General features: G+C 31.8%; 1 protein-coding gene across 6 annotated transcripts in view; it reads left to right on the top strand.

Annotated features, from left to right (window-relative positions):
- LOC129972712 (LHFPL tetraspan subfamily member 2 protein-like) overlaps positions 1–14,160 on the top strand; it is a 159,734-nt gene that overhangs the window by 123,115 nt on the left and 22,459 nt on the right. For 5 of the 6 annotated variants that reach the window (XM_056086947.1, XM_056086946.1, XM_056086945.1 and 2 more), the window contains one exon: positions 9,028–9,239. In XM_056086947.1, the coding sequence (XP_055942922.1) occupies positions 9,065–9,239 (175 nt within the window). In that variant the 5' untranslated portion in view covers positions 9,028–9,064. Of the gene's footprint in view, positions 1–4,904; positions 4,924–9,027; positions 9,240–14,160 lie in introns of those variants that run through there. The other variant, XM_056086950.1, reaches the window with a different exon arrangement.

The following is a 14,160-nucleotide window of genomic DNA, read 5'->3' as shown; positions in this document are numbered from 1 at the left end:
CTCTTTGTAAGAGCCTCTGCTCTCTCCTGCGTCTGCGTCTGATCTACGTCGGAGACTCCAATCGTATCCCTAGATGTCTTGCCACCTCCCATAGCGACATAGACAAATATGTTAACGGTTACGTTGTTATGACGTTTCGTATCTTTTCATTTGAACACCCCTTTGTACCATCCAATTTCCGTTATTGAAGTTCCAGCCTTTTTAAGTACAAAATCGTTTGCTGAGTTGTTTTTTTTAGGTAGGTTTCTTCATAAAATTATTAGGTAAGCTCCTTCATAAGATTTCGGTACAAATCATTTATTGTTCGAATACTTTGAACGCGACAAAATCATTTTGCTATTTCTCTGAAAAAGGAATGTGACGGGTAAAGTTCGATTTTCTGAAATTTGTTTCATAATCACTTAAATTGATGTAAATGAAAAATAATTTCTAACATTTTTATAAGCAGAAGAATTCAGAATATTTTAAATTTTTTTGCAAATTATGGTCACCAAAAAATATATTTTAACACATTAGATTTTGATTTTTATTCACATGTTTTTATGAAGACCAAAATTATTCTGCTTGGAATAGATGATTTTAAATTCTATATTAATTATTTTTTTGTTTCAGTTTTATTTTTTAATATTAATTCATCAGTAACATTAATTTGAATATTTTTTGATCAAGAATCTTTTTTTCATAACATTCTTTACTAAGCTGTTGCAAGTAGCTGTTTGAAATTTCAGCTTTTTACTGATTACTTTTTAAATATATGAATTAGATTTCTTTTTTTTTAGTGAAAATGCCAGAATAATAATAAAAAAAAGTATTATCTTCATACCAAATCCTTTAAAAGAATTTTTTTTTATTTCTTCCTTTTATTTTGCGATTAGAAAAAGGGATATTGATTTTATAATTATAAAAGCCGAATAGTTCTTTTGAAGAATTTTCAAAAAAATTGAAATAAAGAAACAAAATCATGCTGCGTTGAAATACAGATTTAATATTTTGAGCAGCAACACATTTCTGCATTTGCTTTCCCAAATTAACTTAATTTGTTTAATGTTTAATTTATCTAATTAATCTGCAGAATTAAAGGATGAACATTGATTTAAGTAACAGTCGAGAATTCAAGAATTTAGGCTTAATTCTTAAGCCTAAGAAAAGGAATCTTTTTTCCCTCTCAAAGTCTCAAGGGATTAGAATTCACTTAAAAGCTTTTTTTAGTAGTCAAATAAAAAGAACTGCTGCCGCATATTGATTAGTTTTTCTTATGACGATAAAGAAAATGTGCAGAAAAGCAGGAAAAATAGTCTAGGCACATAAAACGAAGTTTATGTACCGACAGTCTTAATATTTTTACTCTGTTTTCATAATGCAGATAGTTTACTAAAAGAAATGTTCGGCTGCGCCATTCTGGTTTATGGACGTGGGAGTTTCTTTTTGCTTTATGACTTGGAAACTAAAATCGCCTAAAGTACTTTCTATTGCCACAGCAGACGTATCGATTTTCCTAAATGTCGGAAACCAAACTTTGCTCTGCTGTCACATGAAAGAAAAGTCTCTACTAGAAGAATCCAGAACCAAAGAGGGTGTCTATGAGAAGATAAATCAATATTTGTCTGAATTTGTGATTTTTTAAAACTTTGGACTAGTCTTCTTTTTTTAATTTCTCGTGTATAAAGGAAATGCTGTAATCTTCCAAAAATGTGAACTTGAGATTTTGACGAATCTCTATGTTTCTCCATGTTTCTTTGAGCTATATGGCTGAAATTTGGTATACAGAATTACTTAAGAACATGGGATATGGACACATCTCTATATAAAACATCTGTATAATCTATCTGAATGTTTTTATATGAATTTATAATGAATGCATGAAAACTCTAAATATTTTAATGCTGAAATTTTGTTTTCTTATGAGAAAAAATTGCTTATTTAATAACATTTTGTGTAATACAAGATTGTGCTGAATGCTGCAAGGCATCTTAAAGCATCACATCTACTTGTTCTCATTTGTATTGTTTTGTGGCAAATTCTTTAGTCCCAGAGACAAGAAAAAAATGTCGATATCTTTCCATTTCACCAAATGCAAATTAAAGAGTACATTCTTCATTTTATAGTTATCATAAGGTGCTCCCAAAACCCAGTATATCTAAAATTAAATTTTTCATGCTTTACCAATGTTTTATATTTTAAACCCTACTTCAGAGGGAACTCGATGGATTAATGTCGCTTTTGCCAGGAACAAAAATAGAATTCCAATTCATATTTAAGATTCTTCCTAGAAATTTCTACTTTTTTAAAAGTTTGAAATATTACGCCGAAGAAAGTTAGGATTTCTGAAATTTTGTTTGCTGAAATTCTACATTGTTTTCTCACTAGAAACAATCCTTTATTTAATAACATTTTGTGTTGTCCTGAACACTGGTAGATATCTTGAAGCATAACTCACAGCATTTCGCTCTGATCTACATTGTTTTGTAGCAAACCCCTCCACCTCAGATCCAAGAAAAAAAAAAAAATGTCGATATCTCTCCAATTCAGCAAGTGCGAACAACACAATACGTTCTCCATTTTAGCGTTACCGTAAGGCTTTTATCGCATGCCCCAAACCCAATATATCTAGAAACACAACTTCTACCCTTACCTAACGATTCATATTTTAAACCCTACTACAAAAGAAACTCGAAGGATTTACGTCGCCTTGGCCAGTGATAAAAATGGAACTTCGATACATATAAAAAAAAGGAGGGGGGCATAGAAGGAATCTCCAATCTCGAAAAAAGATGTGGCTGGGAAAATTTATGGACGGTGTCTTTGTCCAAATCGCCAACTGGCTTTAAAATCCTCAACACTTTTTGAAGATGGTTGTTTATGGTCCTTCTTTTCGCCCAGTTTTTACGGGATAAGCATTTTTATTGCTGGAGGGAAAGTGGGAATATATGGAAGTTTTTCGCCAAACTTTTCTTTTAAGGAGAGAAAAAGTCCCGTTTAATGCCGCACCACTTCATAAAATCCTTACTTACCGTAGCTTTTGAATATGGCATTGTCCCACCATGTTTCAATATTAAATTCTTCGGAGTTGTTATTGTTAGAGTACTTTTGGAACTGGAGTGTTTCGCGTCATTATAGTAGGGGAAAAAAGGGAACTTAGTATATATTTTATCCCATCAGGATAAAAGCTTGGTCTTGTAAATGTTAGAGGCTTATTGGAATGGTTTTACCCCATTATTCTTTTTTCCCCTAAGTAAATATTTTATTTAGGACGAGCTTATGCTTTTTTATTATTATGTAACTATTACTTTTATTTTTATAATAATGTGGCAATTCCTTTTTTCTTATTATTATAAGTTTGATTAAATGTCTTTTCTTATGTTTTTCAGTAATCGTTACACATACTTTATAAAGATCTTTTTTTTTTAGCCTTTTGAAAAGAATTACAAAAAATTTCAAATACTTTTGATTTTAACAGCATCTTTAATTCTTTGATCTATGAAACTTTTTAGATTCATTTGATTTATATAATTTGTTTCGGGTTTAGCATTATTTCTCGAAAGACGGAGAAAGGATTTTCAAAATACCTAAAGGTTTAACGTATTTTTGGAGACATCTTTATTAATCTTTCTTGTTTATACAAAGGAAATTTTATTATTGATTTTTCATTCAATTATTGGTGTACAACTGTACCTGAAACTGAGAACAGTTGCAGATTATGAATAGCTGTACTTATAAAATAAATTATTTGTGTGTATATGTATGTATGCCTGCGATATATAGACAAATCTATTAAATTTTGAAATATGTAGAAAAATCGAAATTTCATGAAGTATTACTGTAATAACATTTTGTGTACAGGTAGATCAATAGTTATTCAATGTACCATGAATCCACTCACCACTTTAAAGTAGAAACATTTTTATTGAACGTTTTCTATTATTTTGAATGAAATTTCTCTTGTATTTACCCATAATACGTTTTTAATAATTCAAGAAAAAACTCTTTGCACCATCAAAAAAAGTTAATAATTGACGTTCCGATGAAATTTCTTAGCCGTAATGGCCTGGTGGTAAGATCTCGACTTCGGAACCGGAGAGCTTTAGATTCAAGACCCGATTCCACCAAAGAACCGTCGTGTAAGCGGGTCTGGTGCACTTTAAATCAGTCGGGACCAAACGTTCTCCCACTGATGTGGTGTGGAAGTTTGGAGAAGGGGAACTCAGGCGTTGTGCTCGTCATCTGGCCGCGGCTCAAAATGACGAGGTTCGTCTCAAAAATTCCTTAGTGTAGCTTTAAAACGGGACATTAAAATAACTAAACTAAATTTAACTGATAAAATTTCTTTTGCACCCTTCCAGCGATTTATTGAATATTGAGAAATGTTTAAATATTAATCGCTTTTTCCACCAAATTTTAAAAACTGAAATGAATTTTTCTGCATCCGATATTCTAATATGGATATCTTTATTAAATTTCTCCAGATAGCTATTCCACCATTTATCTCAAAAATTAAAATAAGAAGGATCCAAATGCTGTCAATGATTTTTAACCCTTTCGCCGTCCTCTCCTGTCTGCGAAATTTCACCCCAGTGGTCCTCTGTTTCTCGCCGCGTTAGAACAAACAAAAACTCGAACAAGTAAACATTTACAAAGCGTTTTAAATGTTTAAAAGTTTAAAATGTAAAAGAACTTTTGAAGCGCCTTATGGATGCCCTGAAGAATTTTCATTTGTCCACTTTCGTCACCCGTAACACGTCTAGCGTTATGGGCGACGAAGAGGTTAATATAATTTTTTGCCAGATGAATTCATTTTTTTTTTCTGTTGATCCAGGTGGTGAAAGGATGAAAACTGTTACCAGGAAAATTTTTCTTTCTTCACTAATTTATCTTGCTGCCAAATTAAGAAACCAAGCGAATCTTGAAAGTTTATACATTAAATTAGTAAGTACTGGTTAGTAATATTTAAAATGCCGGCGACTTGGCCTAGGGGTAGTGCGTCTTCCTCGTGACTGGGCGTCCCGGGTTTCAGTCTTGGGCATGGTTGTTCTCTACCCTGTGTTCTATCTATGAGGTGTGTGAAAGAGCCCCCCCCCCCTGTAAAAAGGGGTTGTGCAAGCGAATGTGTGTGTCACCTTCATATGAAATAGAAGTCAGACTTCTGCCCTCGGGTGTTCAGGGGCCTTTGCTCTCAGAAGCTACTGCACACTTGGCTTAAATCGCTGACAGTTCGTCAGCAGGCTTGAAAAGTGCCATGAGTAACAACAACAGCAATATTTAAAATAATACTAAGAAACGTATTTTTGTATTCCTTTTTTAAATGCTTTTTTTTAAAAAAATTCTAGCATGAGCTATAAAATTTTATGAGCATATTAAAAAAATACCTTCAGGCATCGCATAAAAATGCTACAAAGGACTTAAATCATTCTTTTCGATCCACCCCAAATATTTCATTTGAAATATACTTAACGAAGAGTACAGACACTCATTTTCGAACAGTTTTGGAATCTGAATCATACCAACGCCCACCCATAAGTGATTCTGGCTGGAAGTGTGAAATGCTTGCGCCTTCCCCATTGTTGTCCGAACGTGCTGCAAAAATTCATGAAAATCCCTGGGGGGTGACCTGGGACGAGGGGTTGCAAAGATTAATGGGCGTCAATTCTCCAGCGAGTATCAATCACTCCCCTTTGTGCTTTTGTAAGCAACAGGATTTTTATTCGTCGATGGTGGATTTTATTGCTTAATTTGCATCGGTTTGCAGCTATGCATAATTTCTCGATTTGTTACGCTCGCGGCTTTAAAGTCGTTTCCTTTGTGCGGAGGTCCGGACAAAAAAATTGAAAATGTGCCTAGTTGATGTGCATTCTTTGTCGGCGAGTTTGTCTTTTATGGCCTCTTTAATGTTCCAAGATGCTTTCTTTTCTGTCCCAAACTAGTATCATAATTTTTTTTAATTTCGTATTATTATTTTTAGTACGATAAACTTAAAGGTATTGTGCTTTAGTAATTTTTTTTCAGATAATGAAAGTTGTTTTTTTTTCAAAAGGAAACTATTTAAGAAGTGAAAGTAAATTTGTATTTGCAAATAAGATTAGAATAGTTTAACCCTTTAAAGGGCCATTTTTTTCTAGTCATATTATGTTAAAATATTTTTAGGCTTGGAATTAGAATAAGAAAATGGATTCATTTGGCTTATTAGATAAATTTAATTAAATTAATTAATTTGGTAAATGAATAATTAAGTAACAAATCAAGAAACATCATTTTGTGTGAGATAAAGAACTAAAGCATCTAAGTTTCTGTCTTTCTAAAAAAATGTGTCAGAACTTATGCGAACCTATATAATTTCATACAAAGATTGATAAATTTGGTGGGGAGCATATTTCCCACGGCCCTAGAAAGGGTTAAGTAGTAAATGTTTATTTTTGATTTTACAGATCATTTAGCTATTGTAAATGGTTTATCAAAATGCCTAAATGAATATTACGAATCATTTTTAGAATAGAATGCCACAATTTCTTTATCATATATCATTCCGTTTGATCGTTTATTAAAATGTATGACAAATTTACTCCTTATTATATTTACTGCTGAAGATATATATTTCTCATCAAATCCTTGAAGTATATATTATTTAACCAATGTTAGCACTGAATCATGTTATTTTTAATATATTTTTAAATACAATTTGTTTGTACTAAAGGAAAGATTGTGTTTAGGAATTCCAATCAATCTTGTTGTACTGACTCATTGGAACATAGGTAGTAACATACTCGAATCAAACTTGATGTATTGATTCATTGGGATGTAAATAAAAACTAATTTCTATCTTTTAACTTTTGAATGCGTGTTAATAAAAATAATCAATAAATAGAGTTATAGTATAGTTAGTTATATTATTAAAGCCAGTAATGAAGTAAATTTTTAATGAGAAAAATTATTTGTGTCAACTTTTTCGTTGTTAAACTTCATAGGGAAGATTTCCAGGAACATTACAAGAATGATTAGAAAATATAAATCGCTGTTTTTCCGGAAAACATCTGAAAAAGTGTCAAAATTTCAAAGACATTTAAGAAGTACATTCGTTTGTTATTCAATAGATACAAGCATATAAAAACAGATTACAAATCTTTTATTTTACAAAGGAATAAAGTGTAACTTGTGCAAAGAATTTTTAGTTAATGGAAATTATCTTCAAAATTTTCTCTTCATTATTTAATATCGTCACGTGCTTGGATATAAACCCAGTAATTGAAATAATGGAAAATCATTGCTGTAAATATTCTTAAAAATATTTTGAAATATTTTTTAAAACAGAAAAAAAAAAAAAGAAATCGCTGAAAAGTTAATTTTTTTAAAATTTTAAGGTGATGTAGAAATGCATTTGTCTACAATTTACTTCGAAACTATTGACGTAAAATGTTAAAATTTTAATTAATTTACATTTAAAATTATAATTAAAATTTAGATTAATTTATAATTAAAATTCCAGTAAAAATTTTAATTAATTTACAGTTAAAATTCTAATTAAAATTTAGATTAATTTATAATTAAAATTCCAGTAAAAATTTTCATTAATTTAGAATTAAAATTCTAATTAAAATTTTGAAAAACCTTATTTCATGATCTTATGAATTTACAACGTCCTTCATGAATTTACAACGTCCAAAATTTAATTATCCTGGACTGAATAGTCTATCTTTTAAATGCGTTTAAATCCTTTTTTATCAAACATCTCGCATCATGCATTCATTTGATTCAGTTTACAGATAGTGTGATATCCTAGAAATATTATTATAAAATTTGAGATTTCTTTATTTGACTTCTGCATGATTTTATCAGAATTTCTTTCCATTTGTATTATGTGACTTTCAATTAATTTTATTAAAATTAAGACACACTTATTTAAAAAATCTTATTCCTATATATACATATAAATCCTAAGTTCGTCCTTCTTTTGTCTATAGGGTGGGTATAAATGCTTTGGTTAATTTCAGTAGATTCTAGATGTATGTTGACTTGAAATTTATGCAACGAATCCTTCTGTAAATGAACTATCTACAATATTTTACATGAATTTGTAAACGACTTAAGTTTTTTTCTTATATATGTTATCGTTAAAGTATATAATGCAGTTATTTCATAGAATACCTAGTTATTCCATGAAATAACTGATCGTGTCCGTTAAAGTGCGTAATATGTTATTAATTTGACAATTTAACTAGTTATTCTATGAAATAACTAGGTATTCTATAAATTAACTAATGAGAGACAGTTAAAGTGTAAAATAAACAATTTATCTCAAATGAAATTAAACTAATGATGGACAATTAAAATGAAAAAGAAGCAATTTGTCTAATTTATGCAGCGTATAAATAGTATTTATGGAAACGTACCATAAAATCATTTGTTACAACAAGGATTACTAAAATGACACTTGGAATTACAAAGAACATTATTTCTAAAACCAAAACATTTTTTGTTGACACACTGGGTTTTACATGAACATTTTTGAAATCCTGACCAGTACCTAAACTTTGAGCTGTAGCAACCGACCGGAGCGATATTTCTACATCCGTTACTTCGATTTTAATTCATTTTTGTTCGCAGACACTGAACTGGGATCGGGAATATAATTGTTTTATGCGGCCGTTTCTTATTATATAGATTATTTTACACTTTAACGGGCTGCAGATCGTTATTTTATGAAATAACTAGTTAAACCATGAAATACAAGAGAGTGTTACACTTGAACGGACACGATCAGTTATTTCATGGAATAACTAGATATTCTATAAAATAACGGATTTCATACTTTAACGGTAACATATATATTGTTGCCGATATCAACTTTTAAATCTCTACATTGATCGTATCCTTCAATTCATTCTTTATTTTGAAAGCTTATTAATCTGGTTTAAAAGAGTCATGGAAGATTTGAAATTATTTTTAACAGTGCATCTGAGAACAGATTATTTAAAATTTGAACAAAAACATCGTTGAAAGTGATGATTTCTGTCTTGACTGACTTCTTTTTTGTTCCAGATCTGACCTTCCGGATGAAGCGTGCCATGTGAGAAGGATGTGCTACATGATTGTGACGTCTCGCACGCTCCTCTGGACGCTGCTCACAATGGCCACCACCTTAGCCATGGTGGCCGCCGTCATCACCCCCACTTGGCTCATCGGGCCCTCCCGGAGGCTGAGGGGCCGCAGCAAGGCCAGCGCTGAGGACGAGATTTTTACTCCTTCTCTCGGTAAGTTTCAATTGAAAGCATACAAACTGTGTGACACAAAATTTATTTGACTTTTGTCCGTTTAATGTCTTGTTGAATATCGATGTTATTGATTAGAATTCTTTTCCTATAAAATACGGAACTTATGTAAAATTAAGGCAGAATGAAATAATTAATTTTAAGCAGAAATGTGCCTCTAATGTTTATAATAATTACATGTGTAGGTAATAACAAAATAAATAGTATGCATGCATGTAAAAGCAATTAGTTAACCCTTTAAAGGGCCATTTTTTTTCTAGTCATACGTTAAAATATTTTGAGGCTTGAAATTAGAATAAGAAAAGGGATTAATTTAGCTTATTAGATAAATTTAATTTGATTAATTATTTAATTTGGTTCATTAATAATTAAGTAACCAATCAAGACACATCATTTTGTCTGAAATAAAGAACTGAAGCATCTAAGTTTCTGACTTACTAAAAAAATTTATCGGGACTTATGACAACCTACATAATTTCATACAAAGATTGATAAATTGGGTGGGAAGCTTACTTTTCACGGCCCTAGAAAGGGTTAATAAATCAATCAAATTCGGCATGTGATTTTGTGGCTTCATTTATTGTTCTGTGTCAAATTTTGATTTCAAGCGGAGAAAAATTGCTCAACATGCATATTGATAGATTGAGTTCGATAGATTCAATAAAAGTGTTAGATTTTTAACAAACATCTATATTTCTTAATTATTGTTCGAAAATGGCCATTCAGAGAATTCATAACTTAACCTCAAGGTCCGCAATTTTATGTGAGAGGAAAGGAATACCAACTTTATTCGAGAATATCCGAACAAGTTTGAGAGAGACCACTTCCTCTGTGTGTTTTTTTCTGGTTTTTAGCGCAAAATTTCTTTTTCTGGAATAATATAGCAAAAGCAATCAACAAATGAATTGAAATATTTAATTAAAGATCAAGCAACTTCAGATTTTTAAATCTCATCTACGTAATTCCTTTTGTCCTGAAGAGCACTTACGCCAGATTTGTAAAGATAGGAGAAAACTCTAGAATTGAATAGTAGACATTCTAGTAAATATTCAGCTTACATTTTAATCATCTGGTTATGGTCCTTAACGAGCGTTACTCAGATGCGTTAATAGCGATTTTGTTGTTGGAGACAGGAGTTTTCTTTCAAAAGAACAGATGTTTGCTATTTGATTTGAAAATCTTCCGAAGCAGGCAAACCTTTATATAAAAACCAAGTCAAACTCTAGCTCATATCGTCCCAATATGCTTCAGAGTTTTTTAACAAATAGAAAACGCTACGCATCCGCTTTATCATAAATCTAACCAACGAGACTGGTCTCCCTAAAACTTTCTCGCATACATTTTAATAAATTCTTTATGTAAAGAACACCTTACATGGTATTGAGGTACAATAGTACGAAATATTAACTTTTGGGGTGAATTTAGCATTTGTACTGAATCTTTCGTATCATCCTTGGCGAGTTATTTGGCGATTAATCCCTGACCTGCGTTTAATAGTAATCAAAAGTCGAATTTCTATTTTAGACATGTTTTTCTGAACAAATGGAAACAAAATTTTCATACGAAACAGCACTTGTTGTCACAAAATATCATGCCAAATTTGATCTATTTAATTCGTTGCGGTTTTTAAATCATTACGTTTAGTTATTTCTGAAAGCACTTATTTCATTTGACTCAAAACTGCACTATAAATGCTAAAACTGTGTACCGAATTTTATCTATATAGATCTCATCGTTTTGTAATTATCGTAGTAATTTATATTCGAACAGTTGGACAGACAAACTCCTCTGAACAGAATTTTATTTAAATCTGCAAATTTGGAGCAAAGACTGCACTCCAAAGTTCAATCATCTGGCTTAAATCGTTTTTGAGTTATCCTTGTCACAGACATTTTCCAAAAATGGGTTTTTCGAACTCAAGTAGGTCTAAAACGTGGAGATTCGTCAAAATCCTAAGTTCGAATTTTTTGACGATTTCTATACTTTCTCCATACTACGTATGCCAGAAAGTAAAAATGCAAAACAGGGTTCAACGAAAAGCATTGCTTTAAAAAAAAGTTAAGAAACTCATCTTTCTCAGTATCATTTAAAGTTTTCCACACAATCATATGTAACAAGATTTTTGTAAATTATCATCAGTTTATGTACAGGGTGTTCATTAATGATTGTCGGGGTTTCCGTACCTCATAACTTTCGAATAAAAAATATTATGCAAAAACCGATTACGTATTCGTAAATTACAACTCAAAGAATTTTATTAATGATATTAAAGTGTAAAGCTTGCACAATTTGCACTTTGTAGGCATTCAGTTGAAGGCGATTATGTATTCGTAAATTACAACTCAAAGAATTATGAATACGTAAATTACAACTCAAAGAATTATGAATACGTAAATTACAACTCAAAGAATTATGTATTCGTAAAGTACAACTCAAAGAATCGCCTTCAGCTGAATACCTACAAAGTGCAAATTGTGCAAGCTTTACACTTTAATATCATTAATAAAATTCTTTGAGTTGTAATTTACGAATACGTAATCGGTTTTAGCGTAATATTTTTTATTCGAAAGTTATGAGGTACGGAAATCCCGACAATAATTAATGAACACCCTGTATTTTCCTATTGATAAGTCACAATTCTAATCTTCATTCTCGGGTTGAACCACAATATTTATAGCCAGAAGCACGACCTGACAATCCTCATAAAAAGGATTAGTCAGGACAAAAAGGCCAACAGCCTCTGACTTATAACCAATACCACCATTTATTTAACCTAAAGCCATTGAATTAAAAAAGCACCATTAATTTATTTTACGTTCGTGTTTTAATCCTGAAAGTCGGTACTCAACATACCTTGAAGAAAATCGTCTTGTACATGCATGGCAATAAAATAGTTATAACGAGTTAATGCTAACACGTGTATAACGTCGCGTCTAAGTAATAGAAACGAAGGCAATGTACCATTTGCCCTTTCTTCGAGCTAGAAGCGCATTTAACGACGCGTCTTAATGGGTCTTTTATAGCGCACTTTTGTTGCGCAATTCATTTATCCGTCCAGCTGGAGTTGAATACGATATGAATGGCTCCTCGTGGTGCCGTTTACCGAAATGAGTTCCGGATGGAGCGTGGCAACTTCTGGGAGTGATTATTAACATAATGGGATCTGGAAAATGGTGCCAGCTTGGATGAGCACGGTTGGTGTGGGATGCTGATGACTAAAGGATATGAACTCGGAATAGTAAAACTGCATTATCTCTTTTTATATTGTTTCATGAAGCTGTGCTAGAATAATGTCGGATAATCGTTGATTAATTAACTTTGTGGCAACAATAAGTATAGTAATTGAAATAAAATTCTCACAAAAAGTTGATACTAAAAGAAGGCTTAGGATTTTAAGGTTTTAAATGGTATATCCAGCATAGAAGCGTAACTTAGGAAAGATAATATCGAAATCTTACGTATCTGATTGCTTAGGGTTCTAAATGGACAAAATATTGTCGCATAGATAAATCGCGTGTTTAACACTCACTAACCTCAACTCGAGACGACTTTATTCGAGGAACTAAATCTTACATCTGTTTTTTATCCCACAGACGAAAGAGGGCCGCGGTGTCCTGGTGGTAAGGTCTCGGCTCTTGAGCCGTAGGTTTTCAGGTTCGAGACCCGATTCCACCGAAGAACCGTCGTGTAAGGAGGTCTGTTGCACGTTAAATCCGTCAAGGTCAAACGTCCTCCCGCTGATGTAGCGTGTTGTGGATAGGGGGGGGTGTTGCCAGCTCAGGTGTCGTGCTCGTCATCTGCCCGCGGTTCAAAATGACGAGGTCCGTCCCAAAATAGCCCTAGTGTTGCTTAAAACGAGACGTTAATGTAACTAACTAACACCCAGACGAAATGACTCGAGTATTCCAGATTTAGAAAGATGCAGAAATTATAAGAACATTCTAGAACAAACCAGAAATAAGAACGTAAATCAATAACAAAATAATTTTTAGACAACTTATCTGCAGTCAGATACGAACTTGTGAACTGCCGCTTTTAGTTCATAGCATTCTACCACTGAGTCATTCAGTACACACCAAATTAGAACAAGTTTCATTACAATATTTTTGCATTTAATAGTATAAATATGATCAGAGGTTGGGAGAAAGACTATATGCGACATTCATCGATTGTCACACAATTATCCAATCGATTCATTCCTTTAAAGAAATAAAAGAAACATAATGCCCCAAAATTATATATACTTCTTGTTTGTTTCTAAGATGTTATGTGTTCTTGACATTAGAATATCTTTTTTCAATTATTCATTTTTTTTATCGTTTTTTAGAAGGAAAAATGGAGAAAATCTCATATTTATACAAATTCTTAGAACAAGAATCAACTCTAGTGCTAGAAATTATTATTTAAGCAAATGTTTGAATTTCGTTCCAGTACTCATTCATACAAAAAAACTTATATAAAAGATCCAATTTCGCATTTTTGAGTTCGTTTGAATTTCCACTCTTATTTACTTATTTAGTGTGTTTCATGCCGCTACTGGCAAGTCTTTTGGTATTTCACTCATATCTATTCACTTTTCACTGGAAGCTCTAATAGAAAAAGATACAGTGTAATTCTAAAAGTTGCCCATAGCTTTTATTTGTTTTGCGAGTTGTACATTACCTAAACTCAAGAAGTTTTTCTAATTGCGTTTACAAATCTAATTTGTTTTGGAAGAAGAAATATTCATTAAAGAAAATTTTTGCTGAAAATATTTCATAGGGAATTTTTGCAGTGAATAATGTATTAATTGCATCTAGTCTGCGTTTCACAATATTAGAAACGTTCTTTTTCACAGCTCTAATGGTGTTGTACGTTCTTTGGCTTTGATGAGAGCAGATATTCCTAGCTGGGACTTTGCATG

Source organism: Argiope bruennichi, chromosome 6, assembly GCF_947563725.1.
Source record: "Argiope bruennichi chromosome 6, qqArgBrue1.1, whole genome shotgun sequence".
In the NCBI taxonomy this organism is placed as follows: Eukaryota; Metazoa; Arthropoda; class Arachnida; order Araneae; family Araneidae; genus Argiope; species Argiope bruennichi.
The sequence above is the reverse complement of the archived record's forward strand: the minus strand, read 5'-3'. Positions and strand labels throughout refer to the sequence as shown.